This window comes from Pelodiscus sinensis, chromosome 11, assembly GCF_052426305.1.
Source record: "Pelodiscus sinensis isolate ZL-2025 chromosome 11, ASM5242630v1, whole genome shotgun sequence".
Lineage (NCBI taxonomy): Eukaryota > Metazoa > Chordata > Testudines > Trionychidae > Pelodiscus > Pelodiscus sinensis.
Window position 1 is genome coordinate 5,115,233 of NC_143062.1, and position 27,094 is coordinate 5,142,326.

A 27,094-nucleotide genomic window follows, 5' to 3' on the forward strand; every position below is an offset into this window, starting at 1 on the left:
ACTCAGTCTCTGCAGAGGGGCTGCTCTCTTCTGGCAGGGATCCTCTTCAGGCAGGAACCAGGCTGCTTCGGTCCCAGGATTCCCCCTCCCCACAAAGGGGTGCAGGGCTCAAGGTGCAGGCCACACAACAGCACCAAAATTCAAACTACAGCCTCCCCGCCCAGCATGCAGACCCACCCAGCAGGCAGCCGCCCTGAACTTGCTGCTAGAGCCGAGCTGACCATGCGGTGACTGGTCTCACCTGGGGAGCTGGAGCCAACTCAGCCTGGCTGGGGAAGCCTCCCAGCAAACTCCACAACCGGGAATCAACAGGGGAGACATAAACCCAGCGGAGGGATCCTGCCTTCAGGTCCTTAGAGGCCAGTTCTCAGGGGAACCTGCATGCAGGCCTGGGGCTTACTAGCTCCCACACAGCCAGTCCCCCCCCCCCGGCCCTGCTGGCTCCAGACTCCCCTCCACAATGGTCTCTCCTTCCCCCTGGGAGGGGCATCTCACTCCCCATGGGTTGCTGGGCAGACTCTGGCCCTGGTAGGGAGGGGGAGCCAAGGCAAACTCAGAGCCTCTCCCTGAGCTGCCAGCAGACAAGCCCCCGGGAATCCAAGCAATCTCCTTGGGGGTTACACTTGCTTCAGGTCCTCAGCACTGCACGGATCCTCTGCTGGTTCCTGCTCAAACATCCGCCTCCCGCCCAACCGAGCTCCAGGGCCTTCTCTTTATGTTTCTAGTCATGTCCCCTCTGCTTCGGGCAAAAGGGAAGGGCTGGCTTGGCTCAGCCCATTGGTGGAAATGTAGTGGTTCCTCAGCATGGGGTTCAGAGGGAGGCCACTCTGCCTCACACTAGTCTCCAAAAAGTGCTGTTAGTCCAGACTCCGAGGAGTGTTCACTCTCTGTGCCAGTTCCCTCCTCAACGTCCTTTCTGCTCACATGCAGCTCAGTCAGATTAATGCTTTAAAATTACATGCAAAAATGACACACTGAATGCAGTGTTAAGGTTTTGAGGTCAAGTGCTCAGGTGTCAAGAAGTTCTGGAGTTCTTTGAAAAACCAAGTGGGGTTCTTGCATCTGAGATTTCCATGGCAAAGCTGGTTGAGTTTATTTAAAAATAAACAACATGCTTTGGTTTCTGCCAGGCATCCTGCCAGGCTTATAAATTCATCTGGAGCTTGAGAATCAAACTGTGTCCTTTCAGGATGATGCAAAGTCTCCTGTAATAAAAAGATTTCCTGATCAGATAACTCCTTCATGTACACTTGTACAACCTCATTGTTTAATCCAACACAAAAACATTTTTCTCTTGGAAATACAGTGAAATATAACAGGTGGGAGGATTCTCCTGTAGCACCCCTCTGTTAGTTGAGGCCCAAACCTCACCAATTTTCAGAAGAAGCATGAGAAAAGCCTGAGGAAATGCTTAAGGTCAGAGCCAATAATGGGCCTGCCCACATTCAATGAGCACATCATTAATGAAAGTGAAGTGACTTAAGACAGGAGGGATATTCACACACTTATTTACATTTGGAAAATTGTCTCCTTCCTGCAGTTAACTCCCATCTTCTCATTAAATACCCCAACACTGTCCAAGCAAATAAAATCACTCATCAGAAAAATCCGTTTCATTGCCATATTATTCACACAATTGGACCTGCCTTACAAAAAATTAATTCAATCCTCTTTCACCTTCAGTACTCCAGAAGAAACAGGAACAGTCTGAAAAAGATCATTCCTCCTCTCTATCCCATAGGGTATGTCTACACTACCCTCCTAATTCGAATTAGGAAGGTAATGTAGGCATACCGCAATTGCAAATGAAGCCCGGGATTTGAATTTCCCGGGCTTCATTTGCATAAGCGGGGCACCGCCATTTTTAAATCCCCGCTCGTTCGAACCCCGTGGAATGAGGAGTAACGGTAGTTCGAACTAGGAAGCCTAGTTCGAACTACCTAGTTTGTGCCCCGTGTAGCCGCGCTGCACGGGGTTTGAACGAGCGGGGATTTAAAAATGGCGGCGCCCCTCTTATGCAAATGAAACCCGGGCAATTCAAATCCCGGGCTTCATTTGCAATTGCGGTATGCCTACATTACCCCGCTAGTTTGAACTAGCGGGGTAGTGTAGACATACCCATACGTAGGTTTGGTAGATGGGAGAGCATCTTCATACAACCCTCCATGTGCATGCTCAGCACCGTAAGGATAAGCACCTTTCTAGTAACTGGCAGTCTTCCAGGTGTGTTGCTCCTGTGCATTCCATGGTAGGTGTGTGCATGTTTGCCAGATGCACCAATGTCATTATTTTTTTTCTCAATGATATTTGAGGGACTGGTTTTGGTGCCTTCTGGAGCGGTGTTTGTATGCTGTAGTATAAGATATAAGGGGCCTGGCCAGCTCTCCCCTGACCCACACCCTGTTTCTTTTTGCTGGAAATTCTGACAGTGGGGAAGGAGGGTAGGTCACAATGAATCCATATTGAAAAGTGCCAGTTATGAGAAATGCAACTGTCTTTTCTTCTTCAAGTGCTTTCTCATATCCATTCTGTTGTAGGTGAATCCCAAGCAGTACCACCAAAGGCAGGTAGGAGTTTTATCTACATGTCAATTACAACACAGTTCTGCCAAATCTAGCGCCATCTTTTACTCACTGGGTGATTGTATAGTGCAGGGCTACTCAACTTTGGAAGCTCCAGGGGCCACAATGATACTCACAGCACATGCTGAGGGTAGCGACTTAAGTGTAGTCGCATATACATGCAAATATATATGCAAATAGCTTATTTTACACTGTCGAGCATGATTACAAAGCACTTCCCACAATGCCCTGGTGCTCCTGGCACCTCCTCCCTGAAGGCTAGAAATGCCGACACCCTGTACCCACCTGTTCCAGGTAGCTCATCCACTTGCATCTTTCAATGCTCACCCCGCTTGGGAGACACCTTGCTGTTATGGAGCGTGTTCCCAGTGGAGGCCATGTTCAAAGGTTCTCAACGACTGTGTGTTGAGTAGCCATGGTGTAGCGTATTGTGAATATGTGTACTGAAGACCATGTCATGGCTCTGTAGATGTCTTGGATAGGGACATGTGCCAGAAAGGCTGCCTCCTTCTTTCCTGGCCTTCAGGTCTTAACTGCTCTCTCCTCCAGAGCAGCAGGCAGGTCCATGGCTCTCCTCCCAGGAGCTGTTCTTATAGCCCTCAGCTGGACCCTCCTAATTGCACATACCTTGTGTTCGGAATTTTCCAAGGTGGGCCCCTCAGCCCTTGTCCGAGGCGTCAATCACCAGCTGAACAGACAGGGAAGGGGTGAGAAATGGTATAAGAACATAAGAACATAAGACCGGCCGTACTGGGTCAGACCAAAGGTCCATCTTGCCCAGTAGCCTGTCTGCCGACAGTGGCCAACACCAGGTACCCTGGAGGGAATTGACCAAAGACAATGATCAAGCGATTTGTCTCGTGCCATCTGTCTCCAGCCTCTGACAAACAGAGGCCAGGGACACCATTCCTACCCCCTGGCTAATAGCCTTTTATGGACCTAACCTCCATGAATTTATCTAGCTTCTCTTTAAACTCTGTTATAGTTCTAGCCTTCACAACCTCCTCTGGCAAGGAGTTCCACAGGTTGACTACACGCTGTGTGAAGAACTTTCACTTATTAGTTTTAAACCTGCTACCCATTAATTTCATTTAGTGTTCTCTAGTCCTTATATTATGAGAACTAACGAATAACTTTTCTTTATTCACCCTCTTCACACCACTCATGATTTTATAGACCTCTATCATATCCCCCTCAGTCTCCTCTTTTCCAAACTGAAAAGTCCCAGTCACTTTAGCCTCTCTTCATATGGGACCTGTTCCAAACCCCCAATCATTTTAGTTACCCTTTTCTGAACCCTTTCCAAGGCCAAAATATCTTTTTTGAGGTGAGGAGACCACATCTGTACACAGTACTCAAGATGTGGGCGTACCATAGTTTTATACAGGGGCAGTAAGATATTCTGTGTCATATTTTCTATCCCTTTCTTAATAATTCCTAACATTCTATTTGCCTTTTTGACCGCCTCTGCACACTGTGTGGAAGTTTTCAGAGAACTATCCACTATAACTCCAAGATCTCTTTCCTGATTTGTCATAGCCAAATTAGCCCTCATCATACTATATGTATAGTTGGGGTTATTTTTTCCAACGTGCATTACTTTACACTTATCCACATTAAACTTCATTTGCCATTTTGTTGCCCAATCACTTAGTTTTGTGAGATCTTTTTGAAGTTTCACAATCAGCTTCTGTCTTGACTATCTTGAACAGTTTAGTATCATCTGCAAACTTTATTACCTTACTGCTTGCCCCTTTCTCTAGATCATTTATGAATAAGTTGAATAGGATTGGTCCTAGGACTGACCTTTGGGGGACACCACTAGTTACCCCTCTCTATTCTGAAAATTTACCATTTATTCCTACTCTTTGTTTCCTGTCTTTTAACCAGTTCTCAATCCATGAACGGACCTTCCCTCTTATTCCATGACAATGTAATTTACACAAGAGCCTTTGGTAAGGGACTTTGTCAAAGGCTTTCTGAAAATCTAAGTGTACTATATCTACTGGATCCCCCTTGTCTGCATGTTTGTTAACCCCTTCAAAGAACTCTAATAGATTAGTAAGACATGATTTCCTTTTACAGAAACCATGTTGACTTTTGCCCAACAAATTATGTTCTTCTATGTGCCTAACAATTTTATTCTTAACTATTGTTTTGACTAATTTGCCCGGTACCGACGTTAGACTTACCGGTCTGTAATTGCCAATATCACCTCTAGAGCCCTTTTAAAATATTGGTGTCACTATCTTCCAGTCAGTAGGTACAGAAGCTGATTTAAAGGATAGATTACAAACCACAGTTAACAGTTCTGCAATTTCCTATTTGAGTTCTTTTAGAACCGTTGGGTGAATGCCATCCAGTCCCGGTTTTTCCATTTGTTCCAAAACCTCCTCTAATGACACTTCAATCCAGGACAGTTCCTCAGATTCATCTCCCACAAAGGAGGTGCAGGTTTGGGAATCTCCCCAACATGCTCAGCCGTGAAGACTGATGCAAAGAAATAATTTAGCTTCTCCTCAATGGCTTTATCATCTTTGATTGCTCCTTTTATATCTCAATTGTCTAGGGGACCCACTGGTTTTTTAGCAGGCTTCCTGCTTCTAATGTACTTAAAAAATATTTTGCTATTGTTCTTTGAGTTTTTGGCTAGCTGTTCCTCAAAATATTTGTTGGCTTTTCTTATTACAGTTTTATACTTAATTTGACAGTGTTTATATTCTTTTCTATTTATCTCACTGGGATTGGACTTCCATTTCTTGAAAGATGACTTTTTGTCCCTCACTGCTTCTTTTACATGGTGGTTAAACCACAGTGACCCTTTTTTAGGTCTCTTGCTATGTTTTTTAATTTGGGGTATACATTTAAGTTGGGCCTCTATTACGGTGTCTTTAAAAAGTTTCCATGCATCTTGCAGGGATTTGGCTCTAGTCATTGTGCATTTTAATTTCTGTTTAACTAACCTCCTCATTTTTGAGTAATTACCCTTTTTGAAATTAAATGCTTGAGTGCTGGACTGCTGAGGTGTTCTTCCCACCACAGGAATGTTAAATGTTATTATATTATGGTCACTATTCCCAAGCAGTCCTGTAATAGTTACCTCCTGGACCTGATCCTGCGCTTCACTCAGGATTAAATTGAGAATTGCCTCTCTCCTTGTGGGTTCCTGCACCAGCTACTCCAAGAAGCAGTCATTTAAGCCATTGAGAAATTTTATCTCTGCTTCTCTTCCTGAGGTGACATGTATCCAGTCAATATAGGGATAATTGAAATCCCCCATTATTATAGAGTTTTTTATTTTGGTAGCCTCTCTAATCTCCCTCAGCATTTCAGTGTCAGTATCGCTGTCCTGGTCAGGTGGTCGATAATATAGCCCTATTGCTATATTCTTATTATTGGAGCATGGAATTACTATCCATAGTGATTCTATTGAACATGTTGATTCATTTAAGATTTTTATTTCATTTGATTCTACATTATCTTTTACATATAGTGCCACTCCACCATCCACATTGGCCTGTTCTATCCTTCCAATATATTTTATATCCCGGTATGATTGTGTCCCACAGCTTTTCCTCATTCCACCCGGTTTCTGTGATGGCTATTATGTCAATCTCCTCCTTTAATACGAGGTACTCTAGTTCACCCATCTTATAGTCGGACTCCTAGCATTTGTGTAGAAGCACTTTAAAAATTTGCCACTGTTTATTTGTCTGCCCTTTCCTGATGTATTATACTCCTTTGTATGTGGTTGTTTGTCTGCTCTGGCCCCTTGTTTGTCCTCTCCCCTCCTCTCTTTCTGACTACAGCCTAGAGAATCTCTATCAATGGATTCTCCTCTATCAATTGATTCTCCTCTAAGAGAAGTCTCCATCCGATTTATGTGCTTCTCTGCACCAATCGGCTTTCCCCCATCTCCTAGTTTAAAAACTGCTCTAGGACCTTTTTAATGTTCAGTGCCAGCAGTCTGGTTCCACCCTGGTTTAGGTGGAGCCCATCCTTCCTGTATAGATTTATTAGGAACTGGGGACACTTTTGGGAGAGGGGGAGCCTAAACTCCTCCTCCCTACAACATCGTCTCATCCACGCATTGAGACTCGGAAGCTCTGCCTGCTTACCTGGCTCTGTGCACAGAACTGGAAGCATTTCTGAGAATGCCACCATAGAGGTCCTGGATTTCAGTCTCTTTCCTCGCAACCTAAATTTGGCCTCCAGGACGTCTCTCCTACCCTTTCCTACGTCATTGGCACCGACATGTACCACGACCACCGGCTCCTCCCCAGCCTATCTAGATGCCTCGAGAGATCCACAACATTCACACCAGGCAGACAAGTCACCATGCTGTTCTCATCACAAACCCAACTATCTATGTCTCTAACGATCGAATAACCCACTACTAACACCTGCCTCTTCCTAACAACTGGCGTTCCCTCCCCCTCAGAGGTATCCCTAGTGCGAGAGGATACCGCAACATCCTCTGGAAGGAGGGTCCCAACGCTAATTGGAACTAGTTTTTTAGTCTAGATCTGTTAGTTCGAATTAGCTTAGTTCGAATTAACGTTGTAGTGTAGACGTACCCTATGACAGTCTGACAGACAGCAAGGAACATAAAGGAAATTATAACAGCATAAATCTGCCTTCCATTACAGAAGGCATTGGGGAATCTTTTAAAGTCTTTTGTCTCTCATCTGAAAGATAACTTCTATGAAAGCATAGTTCTTTTAAACACTGCACTGTACTCAGAAGAAAGAATACTTTCTTCTAGGAGCACCTGGGCTTTCTTCAGAGGTCACTCATTAAACCTTAACCAAGCCAGCTCATCCTGGTAGGAGAGAAATAACATAATTAGAGGATATAGCTATAGGCTCTGTCTTACTTAGAGGCTACATCTACACTGCAGGCTTCTTGCACAAGAAGCGTTTTGCGCAAAAACTTCTTGCGCAAGAGCACGTCCACATCTCAAAGCGCATCACAAAAGTGATGTGCTTTTGTGCAAGAGAGCGTCCACATTGCATGGATGCGCTTGCGCAAGAAAGCTGATGGTCATTCACAGAATGGCCATCAGAGCACCTGTGCTTTTTCCCATAAGGGTTTCTTGCGCAAGAAACCCCTCTGGAGCAATAGCTGTAGTGCAAAAGGGAGTTATGCCTCATAGAAGGAGGTTTACCTACATTGGCAAAAGCCCTCTGTTCTGCTGTTTTACAACTGATTTACTTGTGCAAAAGCCCATTTGAAGTGTGGATGCTCCGCAGGTTTTTGTGCAAAAATGGCCATTTCTGCACAAAAACTTTCCAGTGTAGACGTAGCCATAAAGTCCATTTATTCCTGGAATGGCATTGTTTTGCTGCTGTTTAAACAAAGAAAAACTGCTTTGTTTCTTATAACAAAAATCACTGCATGTTACTCTAGTGCAACACACTCTTTTCTGAAAGCACTTAATAAAATAAGACACGCAACCCAACTCTTCACGATGCTCAATTGCCTTTAATAGTCTGCTGGCCATATTCTGCAGTGTTGTCAAAGGGCATTTTCCCTAAGAATGGCAGTGTGGGCCTGGAGCTAAGAAGAATATAGCAAGCAGGAAGCCCAAGGGAGAACAGCTCATTTCCTGGGTGCACCTGTGAATCCCAACAAAGTAGTAGGGAATGGTGTATTAAAAGACAGTTCTAAGTGAAAAGGTTTTCCTTTCACAAAAATACAACTGGGGGCTTACTACTAGCCTTCAGGGGTTTGAAGTTGCATGTTCACTGGGAGTAGGGAGGTAGAAGTCTTTGCAATATTTGAGTGGGAAGCCGAAGAATGGGATATAAAAAATGAAAGCCTCTACTTAGTGGTAGAAATGTAGCCATTGTTAGTATGGTGTAGCCGAAACAAAATAGAGGACTATGTAGCACTTTAAAGACTAACAAGATGGTTACAGTTATAAGAGTTATAAGATCAAGAACACATATTCCTGCGCATCCAGAAATATAATTTATGCTATCATGTGCCGAAAGTGTCCGTCTGCTTTGTACATTGGACAAACGTCTCAGACACTTTGCCAAAGGATCAATGCCCACAAAACAGATATCAGACAGGATCACAAAGAAAAAATAGTTTCTTGCCATTTCAACCAGAAAGGACACTGTCTCAACGACTTAATTACCTGCATCCTGCTTCAGAAGCCTTTTAAATCTGCACTTGAAAGGGAATCCTCTGAACTGTCATTCATGCTAAAATTCGACACTCTACGCGGGGGTCTCAACAAAGTCTCCAGTTATCTTACCCATTACAAAGATAGCTTCCCCAATTATCACCTCTAATACCATTAGGTCACAGACATTTACCTTCCCCTCCCTCCCCCGCATCCCCCTTCTGTTCTGCAATGTGATTTGTCCTTTTCATGTGTGTTCTTTTTTTTAATTGTATCCTTTGGTCTATATGGTTGTGACTATTTTCTTCCACTATTTGATCTGAGGAAGTGGGTCTGGCCCACGAAAGCTCATCATCTAATAAACCATCTTGTTAGTCTTTAAAGTGCTACATAGTCCTGTATTTTGTTTCATCTACTTAGTGGATGACGCTTTTCCTCCAGAGAGCGCTATTGCCTCTTTTCCATAGTAAAAATAAGTTGCTTCAAAAGTGAAAGTTTATTTTCTTTTCATTATTTGTTAAAATAATGGAAAAATATATGCTCATGCTCCTGGCTGTTTTACCCATTACATATTGGCAGTACATGAGGAATACCGTATAACAACAATATCCTGTGCATTACTATTATTTTAATCACAAATAATAGCTTGAATTAAAGTATGGTGTCTATTGCTTTAAATTAATTTCAAAATAGGTAATTTAAAGGATTAAAAAAGATAATTGCACTGAACATGTATTAGTCAGTGCTGGCAAGAATGCCTTAACTATTTCAAAAACCACCACCAACTGATGCAAGCATTAAAGTGAGAACAACAGAGTCTCCATTTAGGAAATGGGTAAGCCAAACAAAGCTTGCCAGTGATGTCATTTTATTTATACGCTCTCTGAGTCATAGATTCCTGAGGAAGTGGCAACTCCTACAGGACTACTCTCGAAGAGGAAGACTTCGGAGAGTTAAAACAAAAATATGTATTTTTAAAAAAAATACATAAACAAAATAAATCCAATGTAAGAGTATCCTTTTATTCTTTATTTGTACTAATTTGGGGGAGGCATGTTGCTTAAATATAAATGTAAGTTATTAGTGCTCCCCCTTATGTTTATTCATATTTTATCCCAATGAACAGGTCTTGCCTCAGCACAGTAATAATTGAGAAAAAATGGCTCCAAAAAGAACAGTTGTACTGTACATCGGTGGACATTGGTGTCCAAGCTGCCAAAATACAATCCAAAAGCTAATTTCCACCAAGGCTGAACTGGCTTTGGAACCACTCAGAGATGTTTCCATTAGCTGGGAGCAGTTCCTGGTGTGTGCTGCTCCACACCCACATTCAGGCCATACTTGTTTGATTTGGAAACTAGAGCAATGAGAAGCTGTCCTGCACCTCCAGGTGCACCAATTAGCTTGCTGAAGCATTGTTTACTCTTGACAGGGATGTGTAAATCAAATTTAAATAGCTCTCTACTAAATCCAAGAAAAGGGGGAGGAGAACAAAAGGAGAGGAAACATTACTGACCTTGCTCATGAGGATGAGATTGGATTTCACTCTTCCTATTACTCTTTATGTAATGCCGAAAAGTGCTTCACAAATAAATAAAAAGACACATGCCCCTTCCCACAGAGCTCAGAATCTACGGTCCTGATCCTGCAAAGGTGAGTCACTTGTGTAAGATTTTGCACTACTATGGGGCTGCACCCCCTGCTCACTATACTCACCAACCCCTCTCTGGCCACTTTCGCTTCACTGAAAGGGCCTGCTGACATCATTCTGTCTCCTGGCAGGAACATAGTGTCAGGAAAAACGGTTTTATATATATAGAAAAAAAAGTTTTTCCTGCTGGGCAATAGAATGTTCCTGCCCAGAGAAGCAAAAGCGGCCAGAGCACAGGGGGCAGGCACGAGTGAGAGATTTCCCCCAGTGACGCTATGATGCCAGGGGAGGAGGCAGGGACGGGGCAGGCCCCCAGCTCAGTTTGGGATGGCCTGTTACAGTGAGCGCTGGCTGGAGTGTGTGGCGCCCTGCTGCTAGGGAGCCGAAGGAGCTCAGAGTGCTGCAGGGAGAAAGGAAAAGCCCGGCCCGGCAGCAGTTGGCGTGGTCAGCGGGTGCAGTGTGGAAAAGCCCCGGGCACAGGGCAGCAGCTGCACCACAAAGGGTGAGCAGGAAGCTTGCCATGTTCCACCACTGTGCTCACACCCCTCCAAGCTGCCCCGGTATGGACCATGCTCTCTGGGGATTCCTTCCATTTTGACTTCACCTGCGAGGGAGGTGCACAAAAAGCCCTTTTTAAAAAAAGTTAGGTAAAACATAGGTAACTAGAAGATTTATCTGGCATTCCACATGTCCTTAACTCAATTAGTTTTTGTTTTTCTTCATTTAAATCATTGCTCTGGGCTGGGGCTGAGTATGCAGGCTGCCCCAAGGAGAAAGAACTACCCCAGCTCTCTCTCACCACAGCTGCTTGGAGCCAGGTGTGAATGCATAGCAGACACAGCTGGGGTGGGGGAATTTCTTCCTTGGGAAATTAAAGCTAATTGTACAGGATTTGATTCCTTAGCACTCTCACATTCTTTGATGTGTGGTGAATGGGGCTGGAATGCAATGGGGCTCACAGAGAAGCTGGAAACAGGGAACCTCTTCCCCCTGAAGTAGCCCTGTGATTCATCATTGCAATGTATTATAATGTGCAAATTGCAATTCTAGGGAAGCACAGAGTGAAGTTATTCCATGAGGAGGAAAAAAAAAATCTCATTACAAGAAGGTTCTATTGTGTGAGCTCAATTTTCAGTGTTATGTCCAAACCCCCCCATGAGAAAAGAACGGTTACTTACCTGTAACTGTTGTTCTTTGAGATGTGTTGCTCATGTCCATTCGAAGTAGGTGTGCGCGCCGTGTGCACCACGTCTTCCGGAGCATTTTCCCTAGCGGTACCCGTAGCGCTGGCGGGGCGCCCCCTGGAGTGGCGCTGCCATGGCGGGGCATAAGTACCCCTGCCGGCGCTGCCCCACCTCAGTTCCTTCTTGCCGGATATTCCGATGAAGGGGAGGTAGGGTGGGAGTCGAATGGACATGAGCAACACATCTCGAAGAACAACAGTTACAGGTGAGTAACCGTTCTTTTCTTCTTCGAGTGGTTGCTCATGTCCATTTGAAATAGGTGACTACCAAGCTAACCCCATGGAGGAGGGGTCGGAACAGTCATAGCACCACAGTCATAAAGGAAGGTGAACAATAACAGATTTATTTGAACAATTACACAGTGACAAGTCACCAACCCAGAACAAAGACAACCGGATCTATATATTTACATATTTACATCACAGATTCGAGGACTGCAGAGCCCACCCTTGCATCCTCCCTGGCCTGTTGAGGTAGCGCATAGTGTGTTGCAAACGTGTGAAGGGAAGACCAGGTGGCTGCCCTGCAAATTTCTGTGATAGGTACCTGGGCACCAAAGGCTACCGAGGACGCCTGTGCCCTGGTCGAGTGTGCCTTCACCCTGGGTGGGGTTTTCCCAGCCAGTTGATAACACTCTGCTATACATTGCACCACCCATCTTGATAACCTTTGCGTAGAAATAGGTGAACCTTTCCCCCTATCCTCAAACGCACGAACAATTGTTGGGATTTACGGAAGGGCTTGGTTTGGTCAATATAGAATGCCAGTGCTCGCTTGGCATCCAGGGAGTGTAGAACACGCTCCTTAGGGGAGGCATGTGGTTTAGGGAAGAACACCGGTAGATAAATCTCCTGAGACAGGTGAAAAGTAGAAACCACCTTCGGGAGGAAGGTCGGATGAGGCCGTAGCCTTACATTATCATGCAAAAAAACGAGGTAGGGCGATTCTATAGTCAGCGCCCTTAGCTCTGATACCCTTCTAGCAGACGTAATGTCTACTATGAAAGCAACCTTCAATGAAAGGTGCTTCAATGAACACGTAGCCAATGGCTCGAAAGGAGGGGACATAAGCCTGTGAAGGACCAGGTTGAGGTTCCAGGCAGGGTATGGAGCCCTCACCGAGGGGTACAATTTCTCCAAACCAGTAAGAAACCTTTTAACTACCTGGTTAGAAAAAAGAGAGGCTCCTGCCGTACCAACATGGAAGGCAGAGAGAGATGCCACATGGACTTTAATAGAAGAGAAGGACAGGCCACTAGAACGGAGTTGAAAGAGATAGTCGAGAATAGTTGGAATAGGGGCCGAAGATGGTTGTACTCCTCTCTGGGACGCCCAAGACGAGAAGCGCTGCCACTTGGCAGCGTACGACCGTCTAGTAGAGGGCTTCCTGCTGCTAAGGAGCACCATCTGTACTTGTTGGGAACATTCCCTTTCTGGCTGGTTCAACCATGGATAAACCAGGCCGTTAGGTGAAGAGACCGGAGATCCGGGTGAACCATTATCCCCCCGTCCCAAGGTTGGGTTAGCAGATCCCGAACTGGAGGGAGTGCTATAGGGTCTTGGGTCAGCATGCCCACCAGGATGGGGAACCAGAACTGTCTGGGCCACCTGGGGGCTATGAGGATGATCGAGGACCTGAAAGTTCTCGCTCTGGTCAATACCCTGGAAATTAGTGGAAATGGAGGAAAAGCATAGAGAACGCCCTTTGGCCATGTGGTCGTTAGGGCGTCTCCCTTGGAAAATTTCCCCAACCCCAGCAGGGAACAGTAGTTCCTGCACTTGGCATTGTGTGCCGAGGCAAACAGGTCTAGGTGGGGATAGCCCCACCTGCGGAAAACCTGACTGAGGACAGAGTCCTTGAGTGACCACTCGTGGGCTCCAAAGGATCTGCTCAGTGTGTCTGCAAGTAGGTTTTTGCACCCAGGGAGGTACTCCGCCTGAGGTGTGATATTGTGCATGACACACAGGTGCCAGAGATGCAGGGCCTCCTTGCAGAGGGGTGGCAAATGCGCCCCACCCTGCTTGTTGAGGTAAAAAAACGCTGCAGTGTTGTCCATACGCACCAGGATGGAGCGGTGGGAGAGCCTCAGCAGGAATGCTTCGCAGGCCCTCCTCACCGCCCGCAGTTCCCGGATGTTGATGTGCAGGGACCGTTTGGAAAGGGACCAGAGGCCTTGAGTTCTGTGGCATCCAAGGTGTGCACCCTATCCCAGGTCGGACGCATCGGTGACCAGCGTCAGCGAGGGGGGAGGGGCGTTGAAGGGAACCCCGCTGCGTACCACAGATTCCTGGGTCCACCAGAGTAGGGAGTCCAGAATGTCCGGGGGCACTGTGACTATGGAGTCCCATAGACCCTTGGACTGGCAGACGACCTTCGCCAACCACGCCTGCAGAGGTCTCATCCTGGCATGTTGCACCGTGTAAGTGCATGCCGCAATATGGCCCAGGAGCCTGGAGCAGACCCGAGGTGTCATAATGCGATACCGGGGTGCCCATGCCCGGTGCCGATTGCGTCGACTGGAGCTGCGGCATCGGGGTGCTCAGGCCCAGTGCTGATAGTGTTGCCAGCAGCTGCAGCACCGAGGTGCTCAGGCTCGATGCCAACTGAGTCGTGCCCGACTGAAACGGTACGGGGGAGCCCAGGCCCGGTGCCGGGGTAGACCACTGGGTCAATGCTGGTGCCGATGACGGCACAGAGACGGACACCGACTCCTGTGAGGCCACATGGCCATGGGGGTACGGCACTGGTACAGCCAAGCGGGGCCCTGGCAAAGTGGAGAGAAGTGATTTGCCATGGCTGGAAGTTCCCTGAGACTGATGGCTCGGCGCCGTAAAGGGTGCCGTAGTAGCAGCGGGAGCCGACCCCACCGGGGGTGGTCCCGACGCATAAGCCACCATAGCATGCTGACCCAGGCCATGCATGGGCGACGGCGGTGCCCTCCGAGCCTCCAACGGGAGCGACCTCGACCCGTCCGAGTTGACCGATGACGGTGGGGAGGTCGTAAGACTGATTAGGTCCTGCACCGCTTCAAAGGTGTCCGGCGTAGACGGACAATGAGAGGGCAGGCGACCAGGGCTCACCAGGCCCCCTTGGTGCCGACAGTGCACTGGGGGGGAAACACGCACCGGTGAACTGCCGCTGCGGTGTCCAGCCGACATTGGCTTTTTAGACGGAGACCTGCCCCGGGACTTCTTCACCTTCTTAGATGGCGGAGAGTGAGACCGGTGCCGGGATCTCGACGTTGATGCCCGGTGCCGGTGTGCGGCCTCGCGCGCGGAGGCTGATACGCTGTGCACCGCAGGCTGGTCCGGCGGTACCGGTTGAAGCGCCGTCTCCATCAGGAGAAGCTTCAAGCGGGAAACTCTTTCTTTCCTCGTATGGGGCTTGAAAGACTTGCAGATTTTGCAGGCAATTGCCAGATGAGCCTCACCCAGACACTTAAGGCAGCTGTCATGTGGGTCACCCCTGGGCATAAACTTCCCACAGTCAGCACACGCCTTGAAGCCTTGCGGCCCTGGCATTCCTCACCCCCAAGGGGGGAAGGAGCAAAAACAAAAAACCTAACTATCTAACTACACAAACTATTAACAATGTGAGAAACGGGAACCATTAACTATCTAAGCCTAACAGATAGAGAGAGAGAGATGCTCCAACGACCGACACGGCGGTAAGAAGGAACTGAGGTGGGGCAGCGCCGGCAGGGGTACTTATGCCCCGCCATGGCGGCGCCACTCCAGGGGGCGCCCCGCCGGCGCTACAGGTACCGCTAGGGAAAACACTCCGGAAGACGTGGTGCATGCGGCGCGCACACTTACTTCGAATGGACATGAGCAACCACTCAAAGAAGAAGAACAGTTATTTAAAAGCTGACAGGCAGGTTGGACTGGGACAAAATATACATTTTTCTTAGTTCCATTAGTGGTACTTGCATCACACATGAAAGGTGAATATAGTCAATCTTCACACTGAGATTTATTTAGAAAGTATGGGACAAAAACGGGTATCAAAACCAGCAAAAAGAGTATGTCAATTTATAGCACTGGAGTTCACTTAGGCTGAAATCCTCCCGCCGCCCCCGCAAAGAGCTATGGGTAACCAGGCCCTATGCAGGCAGAATGAGGATTTTTTCAAACCTATTGGCCTAAGCTCACATAAGCCCCAAGGCTGGGGTGTACCCTTTGCCCCAGAGGCACTGGGGAATGACAGTTCGGGTAATGAGCGTTTTTGTCATTGAGTTCAGTGAAGCCAGGATTTCACCTAGATCTTGGGCCCTCTGGATTTGTGTGGACATAGAGCAGGGGGTGGGCAAAAATTACTGATGGGGGGCCACTCCCAAGATTTTGCTGTCAAGAGCCACACTTTTCTATGGAAGTGGAGTGGGGGTCTGGGACTGGGCACAGGAGAGTGCGTAGGATCTGTGAGGGAGTTTGGGTGAAAGGGGGATTGTGATCTGGAATAGGGGACTGGGGTGCATGGTCCAGAAGGGATATTGTGCAGGAAATGATCTGGCTTAAAGGGAGAGGTATATGAAGGGGTGTAGGGCTGGGAGGGAGTTGTGATCTGGGAGAGAGGAAGTGCAGAGGGTTTTAGTGATGACCTGGGACAGAGAAATGTGGTGGGGGAGGGGTGGGGTGCCAAGAGGCAGGTTCTGACTGTGTGGAGCTTACCTAGGTTCAAAACAGCAGGCTACTCCCTGTGGCCCTTTACTTTGGGCACTGGGGAAAGGAGGAAGCTTCACACGGTGCCCTGCTCCTAGCACAATCTCTCAGCTCCTATTGGCCGGAACCGGTGAACAGGAACTGTGATGGAGGCAGCATGCATAGCCTTCCTCTCCCCCATGGCTCGCCCGAAGCAGAGCCACAGGGAGCAAAGCCGCTTAAAGCAGTGTGGGACTGCTCTGTGACTGAGGGTTCTGGCAGGGTGGCCCGCAGGCTGGATCAAGTGGTTGGTGGGTTGGATCTGGACCATAGGCCACATCTTGCCTGCACTTGACACAGACCCTGTGAGCCATTGTGCTTTTTCAGGCCAGCCTATGGGAAGAGTCTTTGCATCATGAAATCTTTCCATGGTGCAAAGTCACCCTTTTATTAGTTCCCACATATTTGTGCCCTTTTTATAATGGTCATGTTGTCATGGGACAGATTCGCAACTGGTGCAAGTTACAATTCATACCTGCTGAAGATCTGCCCTAGTGGGTGAGTTTCATGCTTAAACAGATTACAAAGACAAATGGCAAGTGCACCATGAAATTGGGATTATAGCACCCAGAATTAACCTGATGGCTATAGATTTAGCAATAACCTAAAATAAATTGTGTCCAAAATGTACTTTGAAACAGAAAATATCAGGTTTCTTCTTTTCATGAATGTATTAATATTGGACAACATTTTGATTGTACCCAGCAAATACATCATTGACAAGATGGCATCAACAAAAATTATCTTCAGTTGATGATGTTTGAAAGTGAGACTTAAGCTATGAATTTCAGAGACATTAATTCTCTGGTTTTGTATCAAATTTATACCTGGTGAATTTCCATGGAATTACAGCAGAATTAAAATTAGCCACAGATGTGTTATGCAGATGGCACAGTTGTCTCTAAAAGCAAGGATGCTGCCTGAACTGCTTTATGGTATCGCTACATTTACATTAGGTATTTTCTGAAGAGGTAATAACAGCAATGTCAGAGGAAGCTACACATTCTACTACGCCAACCAGATTGGGTGAACGTCCTAAAGGTAGTGGCAGCTGTTGGCCTGCAGAAGGGATGAGTTTTGCCCTTTCATTGCGTATGAGCTCATTCCAGCAAAAATAAAATTAACCCCCCATTCTCTACATGAAGTTCAAATTTCAATTTCCTCCTTTCAGCAGCAACAGCAGCAGATGGGAGAGCTATGCCAAAACCGTACTCCACTCATCTGAAGAAGTGGGTTTTGCCCACGAAAGCTCATGATACCATCTACAAGTTTTGTTAGTCTCTAAGGTGCTGCAAGAGTATTAGTTGTTTTTTAAGTTTTTCCTGTTAAAGACTAACATGGCTACCCCTCTAAAACTTTTGTGCTGTAAGTGTAAGTCAGTAAATAAAAGTACTTAGCTGCTCATACCATTTGTAATATATGCTTTCATTCATGTGGATATATGCTTTCAATATTTCCCTCCTCACTAAACGATTAAAACAGTTTTGAAGCAAAACAGAACAATTCTGATTTTCAGGGTGAAAGAAAACAGTAAAGTGAGACAATGGAAGCTTTTTCAAGTTAACTGGAGTGTTTTGGAACATCAGACATCTGGGAAGCGTATGTACAGGAAGAAGCACAGTCTGTCACAGTTGTACTTTACTGAAATTACAGAGGCAAGGAAACGTCATATTAACCCTGAGATTTAGATCTTATATACTTCAATAGTTAAAGGGATACTTACTACTTAACAATGCAGCATAACTTTATTTGGACAAACATGGTTTCAGATCATTTGAAGGATTTTTCAATTTTATTAATAAAAATCTGGGGGTGGGGGGTACATAACTCTTTTTTGGAGTTTCAGATAATCAAGTCTGCTCAATTTCAAATTAGATTTTTCCTTTTCTCTATCTCAGTAACTGTGAATAATACAAGATTCTGGTTTCTCCATGGAGACTGTCATTATATTGATACTTCCTAGCCTGAGATCCAGTCTGATGACAGCAGAACTGAAAAAATTACAGCTCATTTGAATACATGAGAATCAGGGACTTCTAAGGCTATTTATCATATGTATTTTGTTAGTTTGCGTTCATCAAAAGACCATACTTTCCCTTGCATACAAATGGAAACTTTACTTTCCCTGTGTTACTTTTCATTATCAACTAGTCAAGATGTCAGCTTTCTGTTTGATCACTAGTCTTTATGACTCATGTTGTAGCTAGATTAGTACAATATATTTTATATTACACTTAGCTGAGGCATTCATTTATGGTTACAGTATTTGAAAAATATATAAGTTTTAATAAGAAGATGAGACTAATATACCATGAAAAGGGTCCTGCATTTCATTAAGATGTTGCTTAGGTTCATAATTTAGGAGCTGTGGGCATCCTGTGCTCTGGGTGAGCTAACTTTTATAAATCTTCCCCCCAAATGATATATCAATTTAGCATGTAAATGTACAAGTTGATCTGACTTCTATATTCAGAAACTTGGAACTTAATTAAAGGTTGAGAAAAAACACAAGATAATTTGACTGGCTGACAAATTGGGTAGATTATTGTACCTTTTCTTAAGAGAAAAGACAGAATGGTTTTAAATGCAAAGGAAAGAATGGTTGGAAGAAAACAAACAATAATGCACTTTCCATTTTTCTCATGAATGAAACCATGGAAATAACTGGATTTAAGCTGGAAAAGATGCTTACAACACTTTTTGTTCTTAGCTATTTCAAGATGCAAAACAATTGATGTATTTCCCCTTACATTTAAAGTAGTAATACACTTGATATTTTAAAATTTTGAGATTAAAAATTATTGTTTTTCTCTGTGGTTTCAAACTCTGGTCTTTTGCACCAGCAAGAATGAAACATTTCAGATGCCTCCAATGGGAGATTAAGGTTAGCACTGTTTTGGTGTCAATGAATGTGATGCTTGTTGGATTTAAGAATGATAAAGCCGGAGAACAAGTTATATATATATATATCTCAGTTATGCTGTACATTTTCATCTAGCCAAAGTCCTACTTTCAGATAAATTTTTACTGTGGAATGGATCTTACTATAAATATTATAGCTCCTAATCAAGAAATAAACAGTTTGGTCTTCACTAGGTAGGCAATGTCAAATGATGCTTTATCCACAGTATGGAATCATGCTACAGTGGGAAGCCTTTTACAGGATTCTAATATTCTGAAACTTAGACTGTTCCCATACGCGCAGGCATGATCCACTGCATTATAATAAAGAGAGGGGCTAGCATGTTACAACGTGATTTCTAACATAGTACTAATACGTAGGAGGGTTTTTGGTTACCGTTTCCCCATTCCTTCAAATAACAATGTGATTTAATTCCCACTTATAAGAGAATTTTCTTATAGCTTGAATATTAAAATATTTATAAAATGCCATATATTCTTGAAAGATATGTCTAAATGACATTATATTTTTCATCTATTGACAAGTAAAATGAAAACTGGGACAAATAAAAACACTAAAGGCTAGTTAAAGTGGCATATTTTATATGTAAGCTATGGTTAGAAGCTGAAAAAAAAAAAGAAAGTGAATTTAAACATAACCATACTGCTCTAGCAAGATAGTTACCTCATGCATAGGATAAAAATGAAAACCAGAGGTGAATTACACTGACAGTATTATTTTTTTAGTTCAAGATAATGTCCCATTATCGCACAGATATAGATTATATTTGATTATATTTGTAAGTCAAAATGTGTGAGCCAATCATTAACTTGTCAAATGATAGATAAAAGACATCACTGCAGCCTAATGCAGGCCATCTTCCACTTCATTCATTTGGCTTTCAGACTGTTTCATCATCACTCATGTCCCAAATCTGTAATGAGAAAACAAGGAACATTTCAGTATCTCAAGTATGCTTCCAAAATACTTTATAAAACCACAAACTCAAATTATGGATCATCCATTCTGGAGGTAGTCAAATAGTATTAATGGAAATAACAGCTCAGTGAATTTGAGATTTTTTAAATCAGTAAATCATTTGCAAATCAATCTTTTTAGTTGCACACACACACTTGGGCACTTGTAGTTATTTCCTATAATAGTCTGGAAGAATAACTTGATTGGTTTTCTGAGCTATTACTTTGGCTGTTTGCTATTCATCGTATATGGTGTGTGGCTGGTCCCTTAGTATTGTTTCTGAATGCTGATTGTTTGACAAATAAGAGGAAAACAACAAATGATGAATAATAAATATTTTCAATATAAAATGTTAGGAATTTGTGATCAGCTGGAAGAATCAGTGACCACCCAAATATTTGAGAATAACCAGCAGTATGACCCACAAATAGCAGCTAATTTAATTCAATCTGAAAATGTATATACAGTATTACAAATTTGTTTCCCCTTTCATTTTTAGATGCACAATCTGAGTATTCAGCTTTAGCCTGAAATGCTTGGCTCTTCAGACATATAATTTTTCAAATACATTATTCAGAAGATCACCCTTATCTAAAATACACATTTTAATGTTAATTACTACAGTACAAAAACTTGTTTCCAAAATGTTTCTGTCCTTTCTGTCCATTCCTGCTCTCCTTTCTCACCCCTTCCACATTGAAGAGAGCCCTTAAAGCAGGGCTACTCAACACGCGGGTCCGCATGTGGCCGATGGCCCATTTGTTTGTGGCCTGTGGGTGGGAGCCAAACCAAAAAAGTAGTCAATATAATTGTCTTCTGTTGATGTGAGTTTTAGGAGTTAAATTCCTGTACTGTCATTGCTTATTAAAAGTGCTGTCATATGGGTGGAAATTGGGTAAATATTGCATTTTATTAATATCAGCAAAACTGACAAATAAAAACTACTACATTTTCAGAGGGACTGTAATTGATATTTGTATACAATTTCCATTAACACCTATCCCTGCAAAATATGACCATTCTAGAATTTGGATAATCACTGACAAAGCCCCACAAAACACTGGACACAGGAACATATAACACATATAACTCTCTGTAAAGCACGTTTTTTCAATAGTAAGATTTTCTCAACTCCTGAAGTCATTGCAAAATGGTGGTATAAAAATCCTTCTGGAAAATACTGACAGAGCAGTTTGTTTACAAACGGAAAAAAAGAGTTGATGAGTGGCTTAGAGTTTGCCAATGAAAATACAAGTGTCCAGCTCAACATTCAGGGTCAAGGATGTGGAAAATAAATATGAAAGAATTATCTTTAAATAGAGTTTATGGTATGAATCAAGCTGACAAAAGGCAAGAAATTCAAAGTTCAGGATGATATTCCATCCTCAGCTAACCCCACTTTGAGTTTTTCAAACTTTGTAAAAATAACAAGGACAGATTTTAACCCTGGCTCTTTTGTGAGCAGAAGATACTAAACATATTTACAGACTGCGCAGTAGGATGAATTGAAGGCAGTGTCCACAATTTTCTTTTAAACAAACATAATGAAAGAAGTCAAAGTAACAGCTCCAAAAGTTGTCTTTATTAATGGAAAAAATATATCAGGGTCCTATCCAGTTTCCCCTCATTGTGCTAGCAGTGTACCTCATTTCTGTTCTGAGCACAGGGGCAACTGGTGAGGATGAACATAGGGTCATGTGACCTGCACTCCACCCCAGTGTGACTCCTTCCCACACCACTCCTAGCACAGGGGAGGGCTACGATAAGCCCCCTCCATCTCAGGCCCCACTCTTGCCCTGCTTTCGTCTCTCCCTGCCCCGCCTCTTGTCCCAACCTCCCCCAAGCGATGTGGCTCGGGGGACTAGCAGGGGTCTGTACCAGCAACAGGGTCAGCCCTCTAGCATTCACCAGCAAGGGGAAGCGGAGTAATGCTGCCCTCGCCTGCTCTGCACCCCAAGATAATAATTTACAGGTATTAAACTATTATGCAAACATCTGGTATTGAGACATAGTATATTTCAGAAAAATGGTAATAATTTATTCCCAAAATAGGATTTATATATAGCACAGATTGCTCACATACTGGAAAGGGAGACCCTAGGGAAAAGAGGGTTGGGTGTGTGGGGGGTGGCCTGGAAGCCCTGTCTCCGGGGGTTCTGCAGTCCCGCCCTCACACAGCCCTGGGGGGGGAGGGGCTTAACAGGGGCTGGCTGCTGGGGTGTTGGTGGGGAAGGGGGAGAGGAAGAAGGGGGAGCTTGGGGACCTCCCAAGGGCTCAGGCAGACCCTTTAATTATCTGTTTTGTGTCGTTGTTTGTCTCCTTCTGCAGGTGGTGAGGGCCATTAACACCATCCTGCTGCGCAGAGTCATCTGCCTGGGAGACCTGGATCCTCTTGTGGTTGGATTTGCCACCCTGGGCTTCCTCAACCGAGGGGGGGGGGCTATAGATGGAACCCACATCCGCGGACAGCCAGAGTTAATGACAGGGGAGGTAACAAAATAGGCAAATAATGAACCAGCTGTCAAACTTGCCCAGTCTGTACAGATCTCAACAGATTATATGAATACTCCTGTTATGTTCAATACCTAATGTATGTTTAAACTTCAGTTTACAGATTCTTAAATTCAGGTCCAGGCTCACGGCGGACAGAGGCTGCTATGTGGGAGCTTGGATCCCCCTGCGGATAGAGAGGCAGCAGTGCAGGGTGGCAGGGGGCTCCCTGAAAGTGGGGCTAGAGCACACTGGCTGACATCCCCGGGGAATACAGAATAGTTGAGTAATCAATACTATTCAAGTACCCGATAGGTAACATCCCTAGTGTAAGCAGGTACCAGGAGAAAGAACCTGTGGCAAGGAAGGTGCTAGGGAAGGCTGTACGGAAGTGACCCATGGATTTGTGGCTATCATGCAGCTGTCATCAGGAACATTACAGACAGCTGCTATAACAAGGTCCCTGGGCTAGAACCTGGAGCAGAGCGTGGGCCTGGGCCTCCCATCCCTCCCGACCAGCACATTACTTTGGTACTAGAAAGAGACTGGTTTTGGTACAAGCATTGTCCTACCCTGTACCGCTGGGAGGGATTGCAAAGACTATGAAGTTTGGGTTTTTTCTTTTCCCCAGGGTGGCCAAAATGATAGCAGTTCAACAAACAGCAAGCCAGTGTCTAAATTAAGGGCTGTCGTGAGCCTGAAAACTGTCTGAAAGCACAGGACCCGCTAAATTTAAAGAAGAGTGTTGTCACTATATATATATATATATATATATATGTTAAGTGTACAATATGTTATATCTACTATATACTGGAGAGAGTGTGTGTGACTGTCTGTCTGTGAGTCTCTTTATTCAAGAACTCCTCCTAAAGTGAAACAAAAGACAAGCCTATGCAGCACTTTAAAGACTAACAAGATGGTTTAATTGGTGATAAGCTTTCGTGGGCCAGACCCACTTCCTCAGAAAATTGGCACGACCATATATACCAAAGGGATACAATAAAAAAAAGTGAACACATATAAAATAGACAAATCAGATTTTAGAAGGGGGGTGGGGGAGAGGGTTAATGTCTGTGAGAGAATGATATTAGAGGTGATAATTGGGGAAGCTATCATGTATCCCTTTGGTATATATGGTCATGCCAATTTTCTTCCACAATTTGATCTGAGGAAGAGGGTCTGGCACACGAAAGCGCATCATCTAATAAACCATCTTGTTAGTCTGGTCTTGCTGAAACAAAAGACAGGACTATGCAGCACTTTAAAGACTAACACGGCTACATCTCTATTACTTTCCTCCTAAAGTGTACGAGCAGGGACCATCAAATTTGGTATGCTGCTTCCTGTTATTCTAACTTAAAGCAAGGTTTGTTGTGCCAGGACAGTGGGGTATGCATGGAAAGTGATTCATTCTTCTCAAACAGAAAGGGAGGGATGTGATAGCAGGAACAGTGACAGAGATACAGCCATGTTAGTCTGGTCTAGCTGAAACAAAAGACAGGACTATGCAGCACTTTAAAGACTAACAAGATGATTTATTAGGTGATGAGCTTTTGTGGGCCAGACCGACTTCCTCAGATCAATATGTGAAAGAAAATTGGCACAACCATATATACCAAAGTGATACAATCCAAAAAAATGAACACATATAAAACTGACGAATCAGATTTAAGAACAGAGGAGGGTAAGGGGGGAAGGTTAGTGTCTGTGAGCTTCCCCAATTACCACCCCAATGTTATTACCTCACAGACTCTTGTTAAGTGTTGTGAAGACCAGGACTTTAACAGGGTTCAAAAAAGAACTAGATAAAATCATGGACTCCAAGAATCATAGAACACTAGAACTGAAAGGATCTTGAGAGGTCATCGAGTCCAGTCCCCTACCTTCACGACAGGACCAATCATCCCTGACGGGTATTCGTCTAACCTGCTCTTAAATATCTCCAGTGATGGAGATTCCACAACCCCCTTAGGCAATTTATTCCAGTGTTTAACCACCCTGACAGTTAGGAAGTTCTTCCTAATGTCCAACCTAAATCATCTTTGCTGTAATTTAAGCCCACTGCTTCTTGTCCTATCCTCAGAGGCCAAGGAGAACAATTTTTCTCCCTCCTCCTTATAACACCCTTTCAGATACTTAAAAACTGATATCATGTCCCCTCAGTCTTCTCTTTTCTAAACTAAACAAGCCCAGTTCTTTCAGTCTTTCCTCATAGCTCCTGTTTTCTAGACATAAAGGGTAATAAGAAGACATTCTATAAATATATTAGAAGGAAGAGGAAGACCAAGGACAGGGTAGGCCCATAGCTCAGTAAAGAGGGAGAAACAATAACAGAAAACTTGGAAATGCCAGAGGTGCTTAATGACTTCTTTGTTTTGGTCTTCACCAAGAAGTTTGATGCTGAAGGGATGCCTAACATAATGAATGCTAGTGGAAATGATGTAGTTTAGAAGTTAAAATAAAAAGAACAAGTTAAAATTTACTTTGAAAAGTTAGATGTCTGCACGTCACCAGAGTGTGATGAAATGTACCCTAGAATACTCAAGGCGCTGATTTAGAAAGTATCTGAGCCTTTAGCTATCATCTTTGAAAAGTCATGTAAGTCAAGAGAGATGCCACAAGACTGGAAAAGGGCAAATATAGTGCCCATCTATAAAAAGGGAAATAAGAACCTCCAAGGAAACTGCAGACTAGTCAGTTTAACTTCTGTGCCAGGGAAGAAAATGGAGGAAGTAATTAAGGAATTCATTTGCAAACATCTGGAAGATAACAAGGTGATAGGTAACAGCCAGCATTTTTTAAACAAAAAATCATGTCAAACCAATCTGATAGCTTTCTTTGATAGGGTAAGAAGCCTTATGAAAGGTGTGGAGTGTCCATCACTGGAGATATTTAAGAGCCGGTTAGACAGACATCTATCAGGGATGATCTAGACGGTGCTTAGTCCTTCCGTGAGGGCAGAGGACTGGACTTGATGACCTTGCGAGGTCCCTCCCAGTTCTAGTGTTCTATGATTCTATGATTCAATAAGGACAAATTCAAAGTACCACACTTCGGAAGGAATAATCAGCTTCACAAATACAAATTTATTTAACATATCTACAGTGTTACTTGATTATAATCTAAAATTATCTACACGAGGAACAAATTTAATGAAGCTAGCAGAGAAAGGTACAAAATGAACTAATGACTAGAAGTTGAAGCTAAGCAAATTCAAATTGGAAACAAGGCATAAATTTTTAACAGTGAGGGACCGGGTAATGAACCATTGAAACCATTGGCTTTCAGTAGCCACTTTGGGGTGAGTCTACACTATTTCTCAGCAGTTTGTCCTGAATTTGTCATCCTCCACTGTGACCCATTGTGTGGCACAGTGATACCTGGAACTGAAGCCAGGATAACAGCCAAAGTCAGAGTCAGAAGTCATGTAAAGAGTCTGAACTGGAGTCAGTATCCGGATAGGGCATGAAAGCGAGGACCTGGAGTGAGGCATGAAAGCAAGAACGGGGAGCAGACGGAGGTCTGAGATAAGGAGAGCAGGAACAAGATAGGAGGCAGGAAGCAGGCATATTGGCAGGATCCATAGTAGCAGCCAGACAGCAACTCAGTTAGGTGCTTGGATAACTTCCTTTGGCTTTAATAGTACATTGCAGGCAATCAGTGGGTCTGGATGTCTTCTTCCCCTGCCCACCGGAAGCTTTGTGGGTATGGCTCTGTTCAAGTTACTTTGCTAGCCCCCTTCACTGATTTAGATAAGGTGTTGCATGGCAGCCACAGTTTCAACACTGCCTGGGGACCCAGCGGACTAAAGTTGAGGTCTGTGATCCCGCCTGGTATGAGTCTCACAATAATTTTCTTCAGGTAATTACAGGAACTCCCCGACTTGCGATGGCCCGAGTTGCGACCCCCTGCACTTACAGCCCTTTTTTTAAGTGCGGAAGGGTCTGAAAACCCTCGACTTATGTCATGGGACCCCATTTATGATGGCACATGGTGCCTATCGTAAATGTGGGTTCGAGTTACGATGCCCCTGACTTGTGACATTATCCCAGGAACCAATCACGTCGGAAGTCGGGGGCAGCCTGTAATGATGTCACCTTTCAAAAATAGCACAAATGAGATTGTAATTTACTAATCTCACACACACAAAATTTCATATTATGGATAAGAGAAAATTATGAAATTCAACTCCCTGCTTTCATTTCATACAAAACACATCACAGACCATGAAATGTTGTGTCCTCCCATGAAATCTAGCCTTTTGTGTGCTTTTATCCTATATTATATAGATTTCACGGGGAAGACGAGTTTCTCAAATTTTGGGTCCTGATCCAAACAGGGAGTTACAGGGGATCACAAGGTTATTTTAGGAGGGTTACAGTATTGTCACCTTTGCTTCTGTGCTGCCTTCAGAGGT

General features: G+C 44.3%; 1 protein-coding gene across 10 annotated transcripts in view; it reads right to left on the minus strand.

Moving 5' to 3' along the window:
* Positions 1 to 1,887: 1,887 nt before the first annotated feature.
* ATG7 (autophagy related 7) overlaps positions 1,888 to 27,094 on the minus strand; it is a 193,603-nt gene continuing 168,396 nt past the window's right edge. For 9 of the 10 annotated variants that reach the window (XM_075939620.2, XM_075939619.2, XM_075939621.2 and 6 more), the window contains one exon: positions 18,081 to 20,143. In XM_075939620.2, coding sequence (XP_075795735.1) covers positions 20,111 to 20,143 — 33 coding nt within the window. In that variant the 3' untranslated portion in view covers positions 18,081 to 20,110. Of the gene's footprint in view, positions 20,144 to 27,094 lie in introns of all 10 variants that reach the window. The other variant, XM_089781018.1, reaches the window with a different exon arrangement.